Source organism: Scomber scombrus, chromosome 12, assembly GCF_963691925.1.
Source record: "Scomber scombrus chromosome 12, fScoSco1.1, whole genome shotgun sequence".
Taxonomy (NCBI): Eukaryota; Metazoa; Chordata; class Actinopteri; order Scombriformes; family Scombridae; genus Scomber; species Scomber scombrus.
In genome coordinates, this window is record NC_084981.1 from 14,626,883 (window position 1) to 14,645,862 (window position 18,980).

The 18,980-nt window shown below is 40.9% G+C and overlaps 1 protein-coding gene across 1 annotated transcript; it reads right to left on the reverse strand.

Annotated features, from left to right (window-relative positions):
- Nucleotides 1-12,042: 12,042 nt before the first annotated feature.
- slc25a28 (solute carrier family 25 member 28) lies at nt 12,043-18,514 on the reverse strand. Its single transcript, XM_062429960.1, has 4 exons — nt 18,001-18,514; nt 15,398-15,626; nt 14,479-14,535; nt 12,043-14,040 (listed from the first exon to the last, which is right to left on the reverse strand). The coding sequence occupies exons 1-4, from the start codon at nt 18,340-18,342 to the stop codon at nt 13,466-13,468; spliced, it is 1,203 nt and encodes a 400-aa protein (XP_062285944.1). The 5' UTR covers nt 18,343-18,514; the 3' UTR covers nt 12,043-13,465.
- Between the last annotated feature and the right edge of the window lie 466 nt (nt 18,515-18,980).

The following is an 18,980-nucleotide window of genomic DNA, read 5'->3' on the forward strand; positions in this document are numbered from 1 at the left end:
CCTCCAAGCTGCTACATTTCCTTCCTCTGACTCCTCTCCGCTCTCATGTCTCCCACACACATCCTGAGACAGACACACACTCCTCCAGAGCAGGCCAGAGGAATCCAAATGTTTTAATTAGCGGTGATAAGCAGAGACAAGGAGAGCATTGAGCAGCTCTGACACACAGAGAGACGTCTCCTATCAGCAAGCTGATAAAGGAACTACTCAGGCCCCACTTACGGCCTCTCAAGCCGCCCTCCTCTCCCTCCTCGTCATGGTCTACACCTCCAGTGAGGGAGACTCTCATCTCTGCTGTGTGAAACATGGAGTATCTTAAACTTTAGTGAAGCCATTTTGTCATCTCTAAATCTTTCTTGTCTTTCACAAGCTTTATTAAAAGCAACATATGCACATTACCAGGTCTATGTTTATATACTGGAGCTCTGCTGGTATATTTTTGCATGATTTATAGTTTAAAAACTCCTTATTCATCTTATACTACCTGAAACAGGCCATTTTAGCTCCTGTCTCTTTAAGGCCCCCCTCCCAATGAGCCCACTCTGTTGTGATTGGCCAGCTCCCAGAAGATGTCTCTCAGCAGAGACAACCTATACAAATAATTGTTCTTTACTCAAAATGTAAACTTTTCAAATACATCGCTACGTGTTTGAGGCAAAATCTGATCCAAAATGCAAGAGTACAAAACGTGAACAACCTATGGAACAACCTTAGCAACAAAGGCTACATAGTAGACAGTTGTTTGTGAGCATACGCGAACGAGCGAGGAAGAAGAGGTAAAGGCGTACAGAGCATTTTGAAGCCTTGGCTTTTAACTTGCATGGAGCATTTTACATACGTTCACCTGAAATTTTCAACCTGTGACCATGTTTAACATAAAAATCAAAATCATCAAATAAAGCCTAATATGTCCCTTTTAAACTTCACGTTCCCAGATTAGATTAAACCTCGCTTGGTCTTTCCAATCCCATATTCTGCTCTTTAGACCACATGATTAGCTGAACTGCAAGTATTCCACAAGGATACAGGGGCCAAATAGAGACTCCCAAAATATGTCCTAACCTTGAACTAATGCTGTTTTTGTAGAGGTCTGGATACAGACACAGACAGACACAGACAGCTACACAGAGAAACAGAGACACACACACACACACACACACACACACACACACACACACACACACACACACACACACACACACACACACACACACACACACACACACACACACACACACACACACACACACACACACACACACACACACACACACAAGCCTTGAGTCCACCAGGCACACTGAGGGATACAATGTAAATTGGGCAAATCAACCCTGATGCTGTCTGCCAGACAGAAACACAGTTGTGTTGATAATAAATTTACAATCTCTTGGAAAAAAATGGATTAAAATAAAACAAATTTTAAAAAAAACAAGTATATAAAAAAGAATGGCTTCGGTATAAATCACTGCTGATGATTTATATGTCAGTGTCTGTTTTTTTAGAAAAGTGCGTAATGAAAACTTTTGAATTGGACGGAATGCCGTCTGTGGATGAATAAACAGCTTAAAATTTTCACCAGACCAGTTAGTGCTGACTACAGCTCGAAGGCATAGCCGTTAAGCTTGTTTGACAGAAAGGAAAGACAGCTTTCTTTTCAAGATCAAGTTCAAAGGGCAGAGGCCTGTTTCTTTCTTCCTCAGTGTCCCTGACTGCACCTGTGTTGCTTTAGCACACACACACACACACACACACACACACACACACACATACACACAAAGAATCTTGTTCTCACTGCTTACACACCACTGACAGACAACTTCAGTTTTGTCTTGTGTGTGTGAACAGTGTGTGCGTTTGCGTGTGTGTGTCTTTGAACTTGCACACGTGCTGGGAGTGCATAGAAGGTGTGTGTTTCTGTCTTAAGTTGCGGTCGCGGCTCTCCGAAGTGTTTCTAAGAAGATTTTATGACCTTGCTTACCTCTTAAAGGAATTTGTCACAACATTTGAGACAGAGGGAAGGGCAGGGAGGAGAAAGTGCTGGACACCTGCATTCATCCGTAACAATGCTGTAGTTCATCAGCCAAGGCTTCACTCCCGAAGGGCCTGAGGGATAATAAGTGTGTGTGTGTTTGTGTGCATATGAGAGTGTGCGCTTGTGTGTATATTTTGCTTTGATCATGACTGTGGTGTGTCAGAGTAAGTTTGCATTTGGTGATCCCTCCTTAGCCAACAATATCAATTAAAATATGCCTACTGTACTCACAATCCAAACTTTGACACAAACTCATTCTTTTTAAGCTACCATTTTTTCATCATCAGACATTAGCTTTGTCTGCTCATACGAGGAATATCAGCTTCCCTGCTGCAGGAGCTTTATTCCCCTCTTCTCTCCCCTTCTCCCTATTCTGGCCCATTAGCAATGACATTTTACTATAAACACTCGGATTTATCGAGGATCTTTCTATTCACTGCAAGTCTTGCATGATATTCTTTTATTGCACGAGAAGTGAGAGGGATCCCGTTTCTCACACACACATTGCCATGGTGCCCTGTGTGCTCTGCAGACTTCAAATCACAAAACCAAATGCTCATAATCAAAGCAGCTGTTTTCTCTTCTGTTACAGCTTTTTCTCCCACAGAGAGAGATTGCTATATGTGTGTGCATGTTCATGGATTTGTGTGTATGTGTTAATGATCATCATGTATCCTTGGCGGTGGTGGTAAGAATCTCTCCTCCCCAACTTGTTCTCTTAAGTGATGACAGGAACTGTATCTCCCCCGCATCCTAATTCTCCACAGCACAGCACTATGGGAAACATTCAAGCCACAACTGGTACAGTAAGTTGATAATCTTTGTTATTTTGGTAGAGTGGCCCTCATCCAGATCTTACATTTTGCTATGCTTCATAATTCAGTCTGATACTGCCATCATTGGAGTCAACTACTCCAGTTAAGACTCCAGTTAGAAACTCTAGTTTAAGTTGAATAAATACATCACGAAATCTAACCAGGAACTATTTTTCACTTGTCTCAAAATCTAAAGATCCCCATCATGTGTGTTTTCAGACTAATGAAAATACTGTCTTAAATTGAAAAAAAAAACAGTCTGATAAGTTTTCCCCTCAAAATGTTCAATTATCTTGTTAAAAATGTTATTATATCTATTAAGTCTCCCTAATTGAAAAACTCAAAGTCTATGCAGTACAAATGTTTGAATTTGTTTCAAACGTGCTGGACACAAGATGTCTCCTACTACACTAGAAATCCATTCATACTATTATGTGCACTTGATGTTTCAACATCCCTCATCACATTTGTGTAAATTACACACTGAACCATGATTGATTTCCAAGCTTGGTGTGATCTCACAAAATCATCTTGTACATACTCGCCTTTAACTCAGGTTTAAGGTTAGCACAGACAAACTGTCATCCTGAACAAAGATAAATGTGAAAACAGCCTCCTATGTCAAATTCTGCAGCTATATCATTCTGCAAAGTGAAGGTCAAAAATCCAAGTGAAGTCACAATAAACAAAGCACACTTTTGAATGAAGGAGGACTTCACGTTTCTTCACTGCAAGAAAGTTGACTGTTAAAGGGAGGTGGGGGTCATGTGCCAAAATCCATTATATAAAATACTTTTTATATACCATTGCATTTGATCCATTATAGCCAGATTAAGTGGGGGAACCTTGAGTGTTAGGGGCCCACAGCCCCCTTGTGGGTTAATCCAGACCTGTGTGAGATAATATTTCAGCAGCACTTGGGGAAAAGCCCACTTTTCTCAGAAATACTATTTATATCAGATTGCATAAATCCAATAAGCTGTAGCCTGTGCTAAATGATGGGAATGAAACATGATCAAACTCAGAGATAACGTCTCAATTCACAGTTATCTTGTCTGGAGATTTTTATATGGGATCAGGTTTTGCTAAATGTATGCACCAACAAGCTTGTTGGCTCTACTCTCTGTTCTCTGCTTTCCTCTCCCCCCCTAAAAAGTTGCTCTATCTGCCCAGAGTGGGAGACTCCAACAGCCAAAGTGATTACAACAACAGCTCCTTTATCCAGCAGCACTCCAGAGGAGTGTGAGATCACAACCTGTATGTGTCTGTGTGTATCCCAGTGAGTTAGATGAAGAGCCTTTAATCACACCTCATCCATTAGATGCTGGCAAGTATGAAATAAAGTAGACATTATGGTGTAATCCTGGATCACATTGTTATTTATACTGAATGGTCTAGTCAAGATTTGGATTAATATATGGAGAGAGATCTGACAAGAGAAGCAACAAAAGGGCCATAAATATGTAGAAAAGGGGAGAAGGCAAGCGACTGAGTGAGTTGGTGTTGAGGTCCATAGTCCTTCAGGCGTTCACATTCCTAAGTACTGTTGGAGAATATGTGTGTGTGTGTGTGTGTGTGTGTGTGTGTGTGTGTGTGTGTGTGTGTGTGTGTGTGTGTGTGTGTGTGTGTGTGTGTGTGTGTGTGTGTGTGTGTGTGTGTGTGTGTGTGTGTGTGTGTGTATGTTAAATACACTCTTCCACAGGTGCTTGCTGTAAGGGGCTTTGACTGGAGGCTTGAGTTTCCAAAACAAGGGCTTACACCAATACACAAGGGAGCGTCTACATGTGTCTGCCAGCCCTTTATCAACGCTTATGGGCCTTTTAAACCAAAACAGTTATATGCAGTGTGTATGTGTGATTATCCAAATAATGTCAGACATGACGGCCTTGAAATGGTGACAATCTTCAGTAGATTCAAACAGGAGAGAAAGTGTTACACGTTGGTTTAGGTGACGGCAGGTACTAGTCCACACACTCCCACATGTGCATATAGAGCACATACACACTCACATATTATGATGACAAGTTCACACATATACATACTGTTTTTTTCCTGTGGTGTGCACATGCAGAAGCATGTACACCCACTGGGTAAACACCTCAGAGTAATTATGATTGACAGTGTAAACCATGCCACTCTGAGTACAATAAATCTACCTTCAGTCTTTTGTGTGTATCAATTTAAAATGCTCAAGTCAAGTGATCATACTGGTTGACCTACTGTAATACTTCCATTAAAAGACTTAGGGTAAAGTGGGTAATGTTTGATGTTTGAGTGAAGCCATAAACACTTTAGCCACAAAGACCTTATCAAGGTCTGACATGGTCAGGTTTATGCATTCACTATATACACAGTATAGCTCCTCACAGCTAATTCTCTCTGTGTAAAGCAGAAGGTAGTGACAGAAATAAGTTACTTTGAGCTTACTAATCAACTATTTCTCACAAAACAATATACAACAGTGTGCCACGTGGTTAAAGCATGTACTACATAACTGTAACGTCAATGGTTGAACTCTAAACTGAGGGACCCTGTTTTCATACCTCTCTTTCTTTCCCAATGTTTCCTGTCTCTCAACACTGACTTGCAAATAAAGGAAGAAGGCCAAAGTACTAGGTGAAAGAACATTACTGCCTATATGACCTAACTAATCTGGCCAATTTACTTGCCACCACTAACTTTATAATGCAGTACAAGGACACATCATAAAATGTAAAAAGTTGGGTGAGCATGCCTGTGGAAGCCCCAGTATTAATGTTAAATGTTGTTTTGAATTAACATTAGGGCCTGCAGTGGGGATCAGGCTGGGCTGTCCTAGAGCTACTGATCCCTGAGATTGGCGGCTCCTTTCTCTTTAACCCCAATGTACCTTTAAACTTTCTTTGAATCGTCCTCTCACTTAAGCAAAGAGCAGATATTTTGCAGCTACAGCCAACCTTATATCTACATTATACCTGCTTAGATTAACATACATTGGCTAGCTCACTGGCGCTGGTTTTATTTGAATGCCATGGCCTGCTCAGTAGTTAAGATGTGATTCCTCCTTATCTAGATCCCCTAGTTATATCAGAAATGATGCCATGGCCCAAGCAAATAGTACATACTCAGCTGCTTAATGAAGCCCTATAAGGTCCTGCTACTTAATGACTGGCTCGTCTGGCTTGATAGGCAGTTACATTTGAAGGTCTTCAGTTGTCCAGCCACCATCACAGTTGATCTACAGTTACACAATCTTTACAACTGGCCGCTAATGAGCAACCCCTCTGGTATGATAAACTTTTCCATGCATGAATCATGTTTCTTGACCTGACTTAACAAAGAAAACAAGAAAATGGTTCCCCTATGAAGTTTTTTGGGTGTAAGAGTGCAGGCAAGTCTACAGAGTCATCTATATTTCTATATCGAATACCAATATAGATAATATCAACCTGCACATGTTTCATCCGACTAATTCTACTGTTCTATCTTATGTATCTACTTATATCTATAGGCAATGGCTACTGTTTGCACAAGTTGGTTTTAAATTGCAACTGTAGTACTGGAATCTAATCTAATGGTGTGTGCTCCCCTTAAAATGATTGTTCACTGAGTTTGGCCCACAACAGAGAAAGCTCAACAATGTGTTACAGTATCCCAGAACCATCCCTCTCTTTACCAGCACAAACAAACTCAGCACAATCCTCCAAAGCAAGCTATATTTGTTTATGTTTATAACATTACCAGCTAGCACCATCAGCTAACAGCAAAACAAACAATCTTCCTCTGCTACTTCACCTAAGCAAGCAACAAAGTACACTCATGTCCACTAGCTGACCTAGCACCATCAACTAGCATCATGATAAGTTAAACAGCATGTTGCCAACAAACAAATCAACCAAGCCAGCAAACAACATAACATACACTGCAATGTAGAAAACCACTGGTGAACATTTTCAAGATTCTCCACTTACCTTTCTTTAATCCAGTCCCTTACTTATCTTTTAATCCACACCCATTCACTAGAATTGGATGCAGTGTCAGCCAGGTGCTCGTAGGGACAAAACCATGCAGCAACCTCCAGGGTTGGAAATTAACCTAACACCAAGTGCCAAAAAGTACAGTTCCTCAAATGGCCACTTGAGGCTGGCTCCAAAAGTGACTCAATCCCTATAGACCGCCGTGTTAAAATGCCCAACTTCACAGCAGAAATAAACATGTTCACATCTCCAGCCTTGCCTTTGTACATTTAAACTCTGTTAAACTGGTTATTGGGTGCACCAAAACCCCTATTCTGTACAGGGCAGCAGTGTGGAGATCCTCTCTAGCTTTTCTACCTTTGAAATAGGTAGCTATTGTGGCAGCAGACCAAAACTGCAGAAAACCGAGGATATTCCCTCACTAGCTCGAGAAAAGCAAATCAACCAAGCAAAACCACTCAGGAAAAAACATGACAAGACATTTTTCACATGTCATAATTTATTTGTGACTGTTCTGGTATTTATTTGGGATCAAGTCATTTCTGTACATGTAGCCTACGGTATTTTACTGTATTTGTCTATGCACTACGAAGCTTAAGCAGGAAAAGCGCAGGTGTTAATGTTGCTGTTAATATGCTGGCTCTGTTCCAATGAAGTGTCCCAGCCAATTTGGAGAATAGCACAGCCCAGGGACTAGCATACTTCACTGGAAAGTAGTTATTTAAAATCTTATTAATAAAACTTGTGCTCTTCCTGATATGACAAAACATTTATGAGATTTGCAGAACTGAGGACGGCACATTTAACAATTGCCAAGAAACTGTGGTAAAAGCCACAATGGCCTCCACCCTGCCTGACATCTCATACTCGTACAAGGACAAACTGCACTGTTCCAACACTGACAGCTCACCCATTACATCTATAATATCAACCCACACAACAAGTTCACTAGTGAACAGGAAGAGGATGATAAGCTGCCATCGTTCGACACCTGTGTCTATAGGGCTTACAAGAGCATAAAGACCACAGTGTACAGGAAACCCACTCCACAGACCAATATCTCGATTTTAACTCTAACCACCACTTACAACATAAAAGATCAGTGGTGAAGACTCTTGTTTATAGAACAGAACATCAGGATAAAGAAAGAAAAGTGCATTAAATTATCAACATGTACAAGAAATCTACGCAGCCAGGACCAGGACAGACACTGTTAAATCAACTGTAAACATCAGAAGCAACTTCTAGCCAGAATGTTCAATTTACAAGGAATCAGCACTTACATTCACCACTTTAAGATCCCCACTGGTAAACTCTGAAGACCAAACCTCCAGCAAGGAGTATTAAAAAAATCACAAAAAGTCACAGCTTTGACTAGGAAGAGGTCATTGATAAGGAGTCAGCAAACAGAAAGATCAAGGAGACTATTCACATCCAATGCCGAGGATGATCATTGAATAGAAACTCCATATACAGCCATTTGTTATCATGTGAGCAGTTGATGACACCTGCCAGCTCCAGTTGCTGATAAGGCTGTAAAATGTAGTTGAGGTAGAACTTCCATCTTTGAATTCTGATTCTTTAAGAAAGCTAAAAAAAAATTAAATCAAATGTTCCTTGAGTATTTCTGTCCTTCATGACACTGTTTGCCTCTGCACAATATAGGCTAATAATAGATAAATACATGAATGTCCTGCTGTATACTCCCCTCTCTCTTTATCATCTCTAAAGTAAACACACACTAAAAAAAGAGTGAGAAAGAAAGGGGCAAATGACCAGACTAAATAGTTTACTCCTCTCAGACTGATCAGTCACACTCTCCCACACTGATGGAGGAGTGCAAAGCGAGAGTAACAGGGCAGGCAAAACTGACATTTGAAAAAAAAGTTTTTACTGTTGTATGTCATTTTCTTATTATTTTTCAGTCTCTCATGAGCAGCGTAACATGGGATGTGGGCAAGCTTGAGCTGGCTGAGCAGGAAGAAAGGAGAGCATGTGCACATATACACAATCACACATACACACCATTATGACAGCAAAAAGTATGGCAGGCCACACATACTGTATACTGTGCATGCACGCAGAGATAGTGAGATAGTGGGAGAGAGAGAGAGAAAGAGAGAGAGAGAGAGAGAGAGAGAGAGAGAGAGAGAGAGAGAGAGAGAGAGAGAGAGAGAGAGAGAGAGAGAGAGAGCGAGACAGACAGAAACGGTTCATTAACACTCCTGTTTGAACAGGTGTCTGTCTGACAAGCTTGTGTGTGTGTTTGTTTGTGTATATGTAGAGGCTGGGGTGGGGAGCTGTCACTCCTCATCACGAGCGTAACCCTGCTTCTCTGAAACTGATGTGTCCACAAATGCTAACCATAAAATTTTTGTGTGAAGTCTGAATCATATTTTTTCTAAAAAGAAATAGTGTGTGAACATGTCAAATGATGCTATGTCAAATAAGAATGTCTGGCATTTTTCCAATCCATAATAAGACATTAAGTACAGACAATCAGACCTAAAACGTCACCTGGTACAGTAAAATTAATTTATGAACATCATTGCGGGAGTGCCTTTATATAATGGCATTTGTGCACAGATCAGAATGAAAACCATTTGACATACTTGTGTTGGTCACAACTAAGACAACCACTTTTGGGTTCTCTTTCATGTTTACTGCACAAGTGGCTAAACAGGATTTAATTCTAAAGATGACGTATTGAAACGGATTTACATTTCACCAGTAGTCACAAGTCTTAATATTATAGTGTTATGTACTGAATTAAAGGCCAGCTATTTGGGAAATTTTAGAAAATGCACATCTTATTAAATTCTGGAGGTATATTTATGGCTGCAGATATATTGTGATATCTGTGAACTATCTCTATCCTCATTGCAACACAATTTTCTCTGTGGTGTCTCCCCAATCTCATAGATCTCTAATACTTAAATGCATGAAGAAACATGTTTCCTGGATTCTCTGCTGATCTGGAAAAAGCCTTCAGTGTTTTAAGATGACAATTCAAGTGTATTGAATGTGCTTTCCAGTGGAGAAAGAGATTGTCCAACAAGAACACAATCTTGTGCTGAAGGTACAAAGGCCATAAACAATTACCACCATATTTCATCTGTGTGCTTGTTAATCTGCAAAAACAGGATGGTAAACTGAAATCGTTAGAAACCTGTGTTCATGTAAAGGGCTTACAAGAGCATAAAGACCACAGCATACAGGAAACCCACTCCACAGATCTCAATTTTTACTCCTACCACCACTTACAACATAAAAGATCAGTGGGGTATAGTCTTGTTCATAGAGCAGAACTATTTTCAGTGAGAAACAAATGCAGCAGATTACCAACAGGTACAAGAAATCTACGCAGACAGTATCAAGTAGGAACACTAGAAGCAACATCTAGCCAGAATGTTAAAGTCACAAGAAGTCAGCACTTACCTTAAGAGCCACAGTAGCATAGTACACATCCCCTTCACCCCAAATTCAGTTGCAGCAACAACTTGACATGGGGAAAGAGACCTCTACACAGAAAACTCAAAACAGGACAGGGGATGATAAGAGGTTGGTAAACTGCCATCAGACACCTATGTTCATGTGAAGGACTTACAAGAGCATAAAGACAACAGCATACAGTAAACCCAATCCCCATTGATCAAGACCAAGGCATTGACCAAGAAACAACCCCTAGCCTGTGCACGAACCTCAACCTCCAAAAGCTAGAAAAACTTTTAAAGCATCGTGCACATCTCCTTCTCCCTAAATTCAGTCGCAGCAACAACCTGACCTGGGGTAAGGGACCTCTACAAAGACAACTCAAAACAGGTGTTATTAACAATAATTATTGCCGCAATATGAATTATTACCTTCAGGAAGAAGCAAATGTAAAAGCTTTCCTTTGTTCCAACTTCTATTGCACTACTAAAGAACAAGCTCAAGCTTCGATGTTGTAGTGCCTCAAGCACAGTGCAGAGGTGTTGTAAGGAAGTAGAACTGCAGATTTTTAGTAGACATTATATTTTATGATTTTATCTTAAAGATTTAATTTATTTTATTACAATGTGAACTACAGCTGATTTCTTTATTATGGGTCATATGCAATATCGTCTTCTAGCTAGATGTATTTAATTTGTTATCCGAGTGCTCCATTGCATTGTCTGAGCGGTCTTGAATTATATTGATTATGACCGGTATTGCTATTGTTTAATTGCAGCTGTGTGCACCACTTTTTACTCAAATGCACCATTGCATTGTTTTGAGAGTCATGCATTTGTTGATAAGCAATGCATTGTGTGACTGCAGCTGTGTTCAGCACATTTTGCACGAGGGCACCACTGCTTTGTCCTTTTGTGCATGCATTGCCATGTATTTTGTGTTGTGTTGTCCTGTCAGTTATGTATTCTTTCAACTATGTATTGTATTGTCATGTATTGCTCGACTGCAGCTCTGCGTAGCACTTTTGCCTGAGACAAATCTCCATTGGGACATTAAAGTGTATTTTATCTAAAGTAGATACAAGAACTCTTATTCCCCAAGCCATCAACCTATATAACATGCAGGTTTAATCAACAGGTCTCTTAGCTGGTCACTTGAACTTTTATATCAAATTTGATTTTACTGATTTTGGATTGACTGATTTAGATTTCTCAAATTTCTCTGTGTGGGACAATAAAGTTGATCTGAATCTGATGAGACAAAAATGATGACAAGCCTGGATTTAGATAGCCAATTCTATATTCTCTAACAATTACCATTGTTATACATTTGCACAGATTTATTTAAAAAATCGTCATCATTTTATATGGCTTATTGCAAGTCATTTTTTACACCATTCTACACTAACATTTGCTGAATTCCAAAGATTCTCTCTCCTAGCTGTTTTTACACAGGCTATGTGTCCACTAGCTCAAATGGTGTTTTCAGTCTTGAGGGTCAAAGTTGAGATCTGCACCTGCGTTCAAGACTAAACAACTGTACCTGCCTCAAACTAAAAATAAATTAAACCTGAAAACACACACAAACTTGCCAATGTGTGTCTGGCTGTACAGATGTGAGTTTGGGCATTGTATACTTGTCATCCATCCAATTATTTAGTTTCTATTCACGAGGAAAACAAATAAATTTAGACCATCCCTTTGGTGATGACCTGTAAACATGCAAGAAATCTCTTCTATTAAGTCATCTTCACATTATTGGCAGTATTCAAGATACATTTAAAAGAAATACATCAAAGGAGCTTCCATCATTTAAGAACAGTGGATAAAGCCCCACTGCTCAGTTTTTATTTGAGTGCAATTCAGTGTCAGAAACAATCAGACTTCAATCAATAAGAATGACAGCTTCCATTAATGTGTACTCAACAGGGGTACGATTTGACTTTTGGGATACTGAACTCCTCATACATTTTTGCAAAATTCCTTATTTTTGGAGCTCCGTACATTTTATGCAGCCAGTTTGCTAGGTATCGACACTCAGTAGTTCACAAGATGAAAAGAGGCTGATAGCTACAGTTAATTCACAGGAATGGCCATCTTAATGCTGCTTTGCCAAACTGGTACACAAGGCAATAATGGTGAGTAGTTCCATGATACAAGGGTTGGTTAAGCATATAAATGGGAACGTAAGAAAAAAAATTAAACCAATATATTTTCTGGAAATAAAATAACATTTGAGAAATCAACTTCAGTTAAAATAAACATACACTTCCGAAACTTCAGAATAACTGAAAGTTGGTATTTCTTTTTCAAAATTCTATTATAGGCAACAATCATTAACTTTGACATTAGATAGGGCAAAGAAACTAATTATTCATATTCATTCTTTTGACTGCCAATAGCCAAACAAAAAGGGAAACTCAAACGATCCATGGTCTCTTTGTCCATTTGTGGAGCCAATCATAATATTGGACTATTTGCACAGTACAATTAATCCAAATATATATATTTATATTGTGGTCTTCATTTTTGTTTATTATGTTAGATATAAAAAGTATCTGGTCACTAATCGAAGTCAGTAAATGAGTGTGTTGCATTATCAACAAAATGACCTCAGCCATGCTTCATTTGCATTTAAATGTGAATGGAATACTTATTAATATATGAATGCCTTTGTGTAGCCCCAACCAGACACCAATAACAAACAACTTGTCTGGTCTTGGATTATTGTGAGTAATATTCTGTTGGATATTCAAAAATGTGAATTCATGAATCTGGAGAAGGGTCTGTATAACTGTAGGAGTCAGTTGTCATTTTCATTTCTTAAATCTGATCCTAGGACAGCAAAGCATGTGAAACTACCAGTTAAAGTACCACTACTGCCCTCTGCTGACAACATCTCCATCTCAAAACTTGTGCGTTCATCAATTTTCTTCAGTTGGACTGGTCACTAGAATGGTTTAAAAAAAAAAAAAACTCCAGATAAACTAGCTCTATAATACTGTGTAAATGTTTGTCTCCTAGTACAGAAAAACAACATAACTCAAACAATGCCTAGTCTTGAAATGGTGTAGCAGGAACATTTCTATTCAAACTGTCTTCAAAGATGTCTTTCTTATCGGCTATGTCTGAAAGGGATGGGACAACTGAGGTGGGCTTCAATCAAATTCTATGTGCGTATTGACTTCATCTTCTCCCCACAGGGAGGGCAGAGCTATATGAGGAGACAATTTACGTGTCAGCTTCCATTTGCTGCAGTCTCCTCTTGTTGTGCTGGTGCTTGGTGAGTCCATACTTAAAGAACTCATACACTGACCAGCTGATGGCTGTGGAGGGCATCTGGTAGATGACCCTCGCCTGGACTCCCTTGAAGAAGCCCTGCAGGCCGCCCAGCCTATAAACTGTCCGGAAGGCATGGGCCAGGCCTGAGATTTGTCTGTGGGCTCCTTGGCCTTGGCTCTGGCCGGGGCCTTGGCTTGAGGACAGGGAGCTGAGGGTTACAGACTCCTGGGTGTTGAGTAGGGTCTTGCAGACATCCAGAGGTGTGGTGGCTGCAGCTGCGATGGCCCCAGCCAAAGCTCCGGACAACATGTGGGATGAGGGGTTGTACTGTCTTTGGGGGTTAAGCAGCTCTTGAAGGTACTCGTAGGTCATGAAGTGGAGCGCCTGGAAGGGCACGTTCATGGTGAGCTGGGTGGTGTAGCTGCGGTAGAATGCTGCAGCACCCTCTCTCTGCCACACGGCGCGTATACAGTCCAACACGCCGCGGTAGGGCGAATTATACATCTGCATGCGTTGCTTCACGACTAAGGATGCATGGGTGGATGTTATGATGAAGAAGGTCAAATTTGTCCACGGTTTGCAGTGAAAAATAGACACATAAAAAGAAAAACAGAAATTAGTAAGCCTTTACCTCTAACTTTTGAACAAATAAACATACAGTAAGATATCGTGTGTCATTTTAGTAGCAGCTTTTGCTCAGACAGCTGCACCTCATCCAACAGCTGCACACAAAGACTCTGACCAATGTCCTTCTGTGGACATGTTTGGGCAGGTGGAGTGAAGGCAGCTGTGAAAGTCAATATATGAGATTGTGGGGTTAAGGCCACCATGTGCAGATGGCTGACTCACGCGTGGCACCTGTAAGTTTCTTCTCCGAAAAAATATCTTCACACACATACTAATTCTATTCCCAATTTGTGGACACAGACACACAGTAGTCTACAATAAAATGCTGCCCTTACCTTCGGCTGGGTTCATGGCTGCATCATGAAGCAGAGTGGCCACACACCCAGCTGTTCCTGAAACAAATAAAGCTTGGAAATTACTACACTGTGCGATAACCAGGAAAAACACACATTGCAGTAGAGGCAGAGAATGAGTAAGAAAAATACTTGCAGCATTAAGAACCCTTCCTTTCTTATTCCTAAAGGTATGCATGTCATGCTTAAACAAATACATATATCATATTAGCAGAATTGGCGCATACTTGAAGGCTAGTTGCAAAGGTGTAAAAAAGAGTTAACATCTGACTGAGTTCAGTAGGCCAAACCTGAACAAAGAGAGACACCTAGTGGACAAGGCAGTTCATTCCTCATTTGAGAGATTTGAACCAAACCCAAAAGCTTCAAAATACAGGACCAACAGAGGAGAGAGCAGATGAGATGGGAGAAAGAGGACTTACCCAGCCTCCCACTACTGGAAAAGAGGGGAAGAGAGAGAGTAGGGAGAACAAGGAATAAGGAATAGGTTGACAACGAGAGCAAATCAATTTCTGGTTGTATCTCTTTCTATACTGGAGTTGAGGTCACTGAGATGAACTTGATCAAAATAGGTTTGTTGAACTCCCAACTGTCCCTGGTACTTCCTCAAAGTATACAGCCGTAGCTATGAAAAGGTTCTGTTCAGTTTGACATCCTGCCAGGGGTTTTTAGAACTGGTCAGGCCATGTCTGCTCTATTTACGGATTAGGCTGACTCAGCAGCTCCACAGAGATCTCATTGAGGGTGCGTGGCATTGGGCTTGAAGTTGGTCAAGTCAGGCCTGTCATCCTACATATCAACAGATTTACAGTGATCAAAGTTAAGATGGCTACAAAGCATCTGCACAGTATGTGTCATTTTATGTTACTGCTCGTGTGTGCATATGTATGTTTTATGGTACCATTAGCCAAATGACTGTTAGCCCCTGGGTGAATGACATCACTTAGAGTCTTTTTGAGTTTCTCATAGCTGGCAAAATAGAGGGCGTGGGCAGGCCCCGCCCCAACAGCTGTCACATTCAGCCCTCTCATTGGCCGCCAGACTCCCTCTGTGGCTATAATTCGGCGGAGGGCATCCATCACGTTCTTGTAGCGAGCTGCGGGGTCGGGCTGGAGGCTTTGCATTCTTGTCTGGAAAAGAGGAAAAGGTGGAATGTAGTTAAGTTCAAAGTCAACACATTTGCTTGCGTCTCACATACAAAGGTTTGTGACGTCAAATTTTGACATGGGCACGGTCAAAATATGTGCAAAGTTGAATTAATTTGAAATTTAAATTTTGTAACACAACACGTACTGCAATGAATAGCATGGCAATGTGAAGAGTCCTAAAAAAACTGCCGTGTGAATAGGGGTCAAATAAGGGAAATGAGGTGTGGGACATTGTGTGTAGTGTGTGCTGGTGTACATGCATAATTGAATAGAAGGAAGTATGGCCTTACAGGCTCCAAGGTCACAAAGGGACATAGCTGATTTCCTGTAAGCCTCTTTTCCCACTGGCCCTAAAGCACATCTTTCTGTCCTCCTCTTAACACACACATACATGCACACATATTGAGATAAATCAATGTTGTTTTAAAGGACAAGTGCAAGGGATCAGTGTTTCAGGCACCTGCTATTTGGTGTTTAGCGAGGGTTGCCAGGGGACTGGGTGAGTCTGTCTGTCTTTGAGGAACTAGCAGAGACATAATCCCTAAATACCAAACTTCCAGCTGAATGGACAAACTTACACCCTACTGCGTGTGTGTATGTGCATCTGTGTGTGTGTGTGTGTGCATGTAGTGCTGTAGCAAAGCATAAACATGGCCTCATGTCACTCTATACAACTGCGAAGGAATGCAGAGCCCAAAGACGTTTTAGCTAACAGTGGTACAGGTCTAAGCTGAGCACAGCGCTGTGTTTATCTATAGTATGTTTGCATATCTAAAAAGCAATGACCTTCGTACTCAATGTAAACACAATCTCCATCAATCCTGGTAGAATACAAAAAAGATCTTTTTGATTCCTTTCAATGACTGGAAATCCCATTCATGTTTGCTGTGCAGTACACACTCTGACAGATCTGCAAATGCAACACGCTTTTTTAAAAATCCACAACTAATTACTGGGATTTAGGACACATTAAACTAGAGTATCAGCCTTTTCAAAACTGTATTTACAAAACAAGTGCAGACACGAGGAAAAGCCTTGATATGGGAATAGGGAAACCTCTATTGACTGTAAACAAGGAAACATGTTAGATGCCTCTCAAATATTTCTTAATTTTCTGAAATATCTGTTTCTCTGTATAATATGTCTTGTTGATTATGGGCAAGAAATGTCATTTTGCTGAGTCACAATGCTCCTAAATTCCTGTGCCTTGCACAGAGAGAAGCTGGAATTGATTAGCAGTGTAGCAAACACACCAGAAGGCTCTGTAAACAGTGGCCTCGTCCAGGTTCAGGGCTCTGCATGCTGTAACGGAGGTAGACTGCAGGTGGAAGAGACATGGATGAAGCCTCAGCGTATGAACAGCTTTTCAGTCTGACATGGACAGCTGACTGTACTAAGCTCATTGTCACTTATGTTATGTCCTGACCTGGACCTGTGCCTGCCTTATTCAATCATCACGACTGCAAGACCAGAACTAGCTGACCTCTGGGGGCAACAGACCATGCCGCTTTACCTGTTTTTCCTCCCAAATACAACTAGCTCATACAAAACAAACAGGACCACATGATGAGAACTGGCCCAGAATAGTTGTATGCCTCACATGTGATCAGAAGCCTTTTTTGTGTGTCTCTCAACAAACCGACCATATAATACGGTCTTTTGAGGGGAGGGGAGGGGTCAACACATGGACCGCTGTTGACTGAGAGAGGCAACTTGTCTCAAACACGGCATCATTTCTATGTTTCTTGTGGTAACAGTGGCTGACAGGGCGAAGTTAATAGAAACAAAATCATTCAACCAGTAGCCCTTGCTTTTGATAAACAACGACCATAGTTTTACTTATACTTACTTATACTTCCTGAACTGTTGATGCAGTTTAACAACCTTTAAAGTGACTCATTAAATTAGTCAGCTCAGATTTTCTTATACATTTACACATATACATATTAATTGCGCAATATGAATTTGATATTTAACCTAGTGTTTTAAACCAAGTAGCCAACTGGGATGTTGTGTTTGACCCAGCTTTAAGGTTGTCATAATAACCATAGCCTTCAGCTAATGTTAGTCACAGTTGAATTGACTTCAATACTCGCTGCTAATAAAAGGTGTGGTAAGAATTAAATGCATTATTATTGTTGTTGTTATTGTAGCATGCTAACAAGTTAGCTAAGAGGGGTGTGAGACGCTAGCTGACCTTGTCCTCATCCTCGAGCTCTGCAGCGTGTTTAGCTAACGAGCTATGCTAACAAACATGTTGGCTAACTTCTAAGATATGATTTCCACAGTCAGTGAAAGCACAGAGAACAAACACACAAAGTCTTGGATCAGCTCGTCAGCCACTCAGCTATGCTACCTTGACACAGTCGATGGGGAACATGAGGCAGTGCTCCATGATCCCGGCCACGGCTCCAGCCAACATGTGGGTGCTGGTGGAGGCTCCCTGTGGTAAACCCTCATAGTCTGGTTCAGAGTCCTCTGTTTGATCTTGTGCTGTACGGATCAAATCAACAGTCTGCAATTCTGTCTCGCCAGCGATTCGAGGTGTCAGGCTTCCCACAATACTTTCCGAAACTACCCAAAACCTGCCTCCCAGCCATCGAACTTCTGCCCCGGCAGATGCGCCCGCAACACCGGGATCATTGCCTGCAGTCTCCGCTGTCATCCGACGCCTCCTCACAAATCCATCTGCTTCCATGAGAAACGAGGTGATGTTTTAATAAGTCTTCAGGCACGCAGAGACAGCGTATTGTGGTCGATTTCAGCCACAAAGTTTTGCATTCCCTAGGGCTGGTTTCGGAGCTGCTTGCCCGTTACACCATTCCCTCTCCCCGCTTCTTTCCTTCCCAGCCAGAGCCAAGCAAGGGGAGGCCGAAGCGGACAAATACACATCGAGCCACACCGCAGGCCGCGACACGGAAATGGATTCTGATTGGCTACAATAGCTAGACTCTGCTCACGCTATTGGATAATACACTTGTCCCTCTTGGTTGCATTTTGGTGAAGACTTCAAACCCTGTCATGTGGCACATGACATGGATATTATTATACACAGTAAGTGCATCTCTGAGAACTTCTAAAAGACATAGGCCTACCTTTAGGTCACTGTAGGTCAATCTGAAATACATGTCTTAAATTGTCAAGAAGAAAACAAAGTATACAAGATTATTGTATAAATATGGATTATATTTAATGCATTTATTTATATCAAATTTGTTGTGTTTTACTCATTGCTGCAACTTTGAAACTTAAAACTGGTGTCTAAGAGTGTATATCCCCACAAGAAAAGTGTTGTTTTTTTTCATTAGCATGTTTAACTAAGTTTAAGGTATTTGA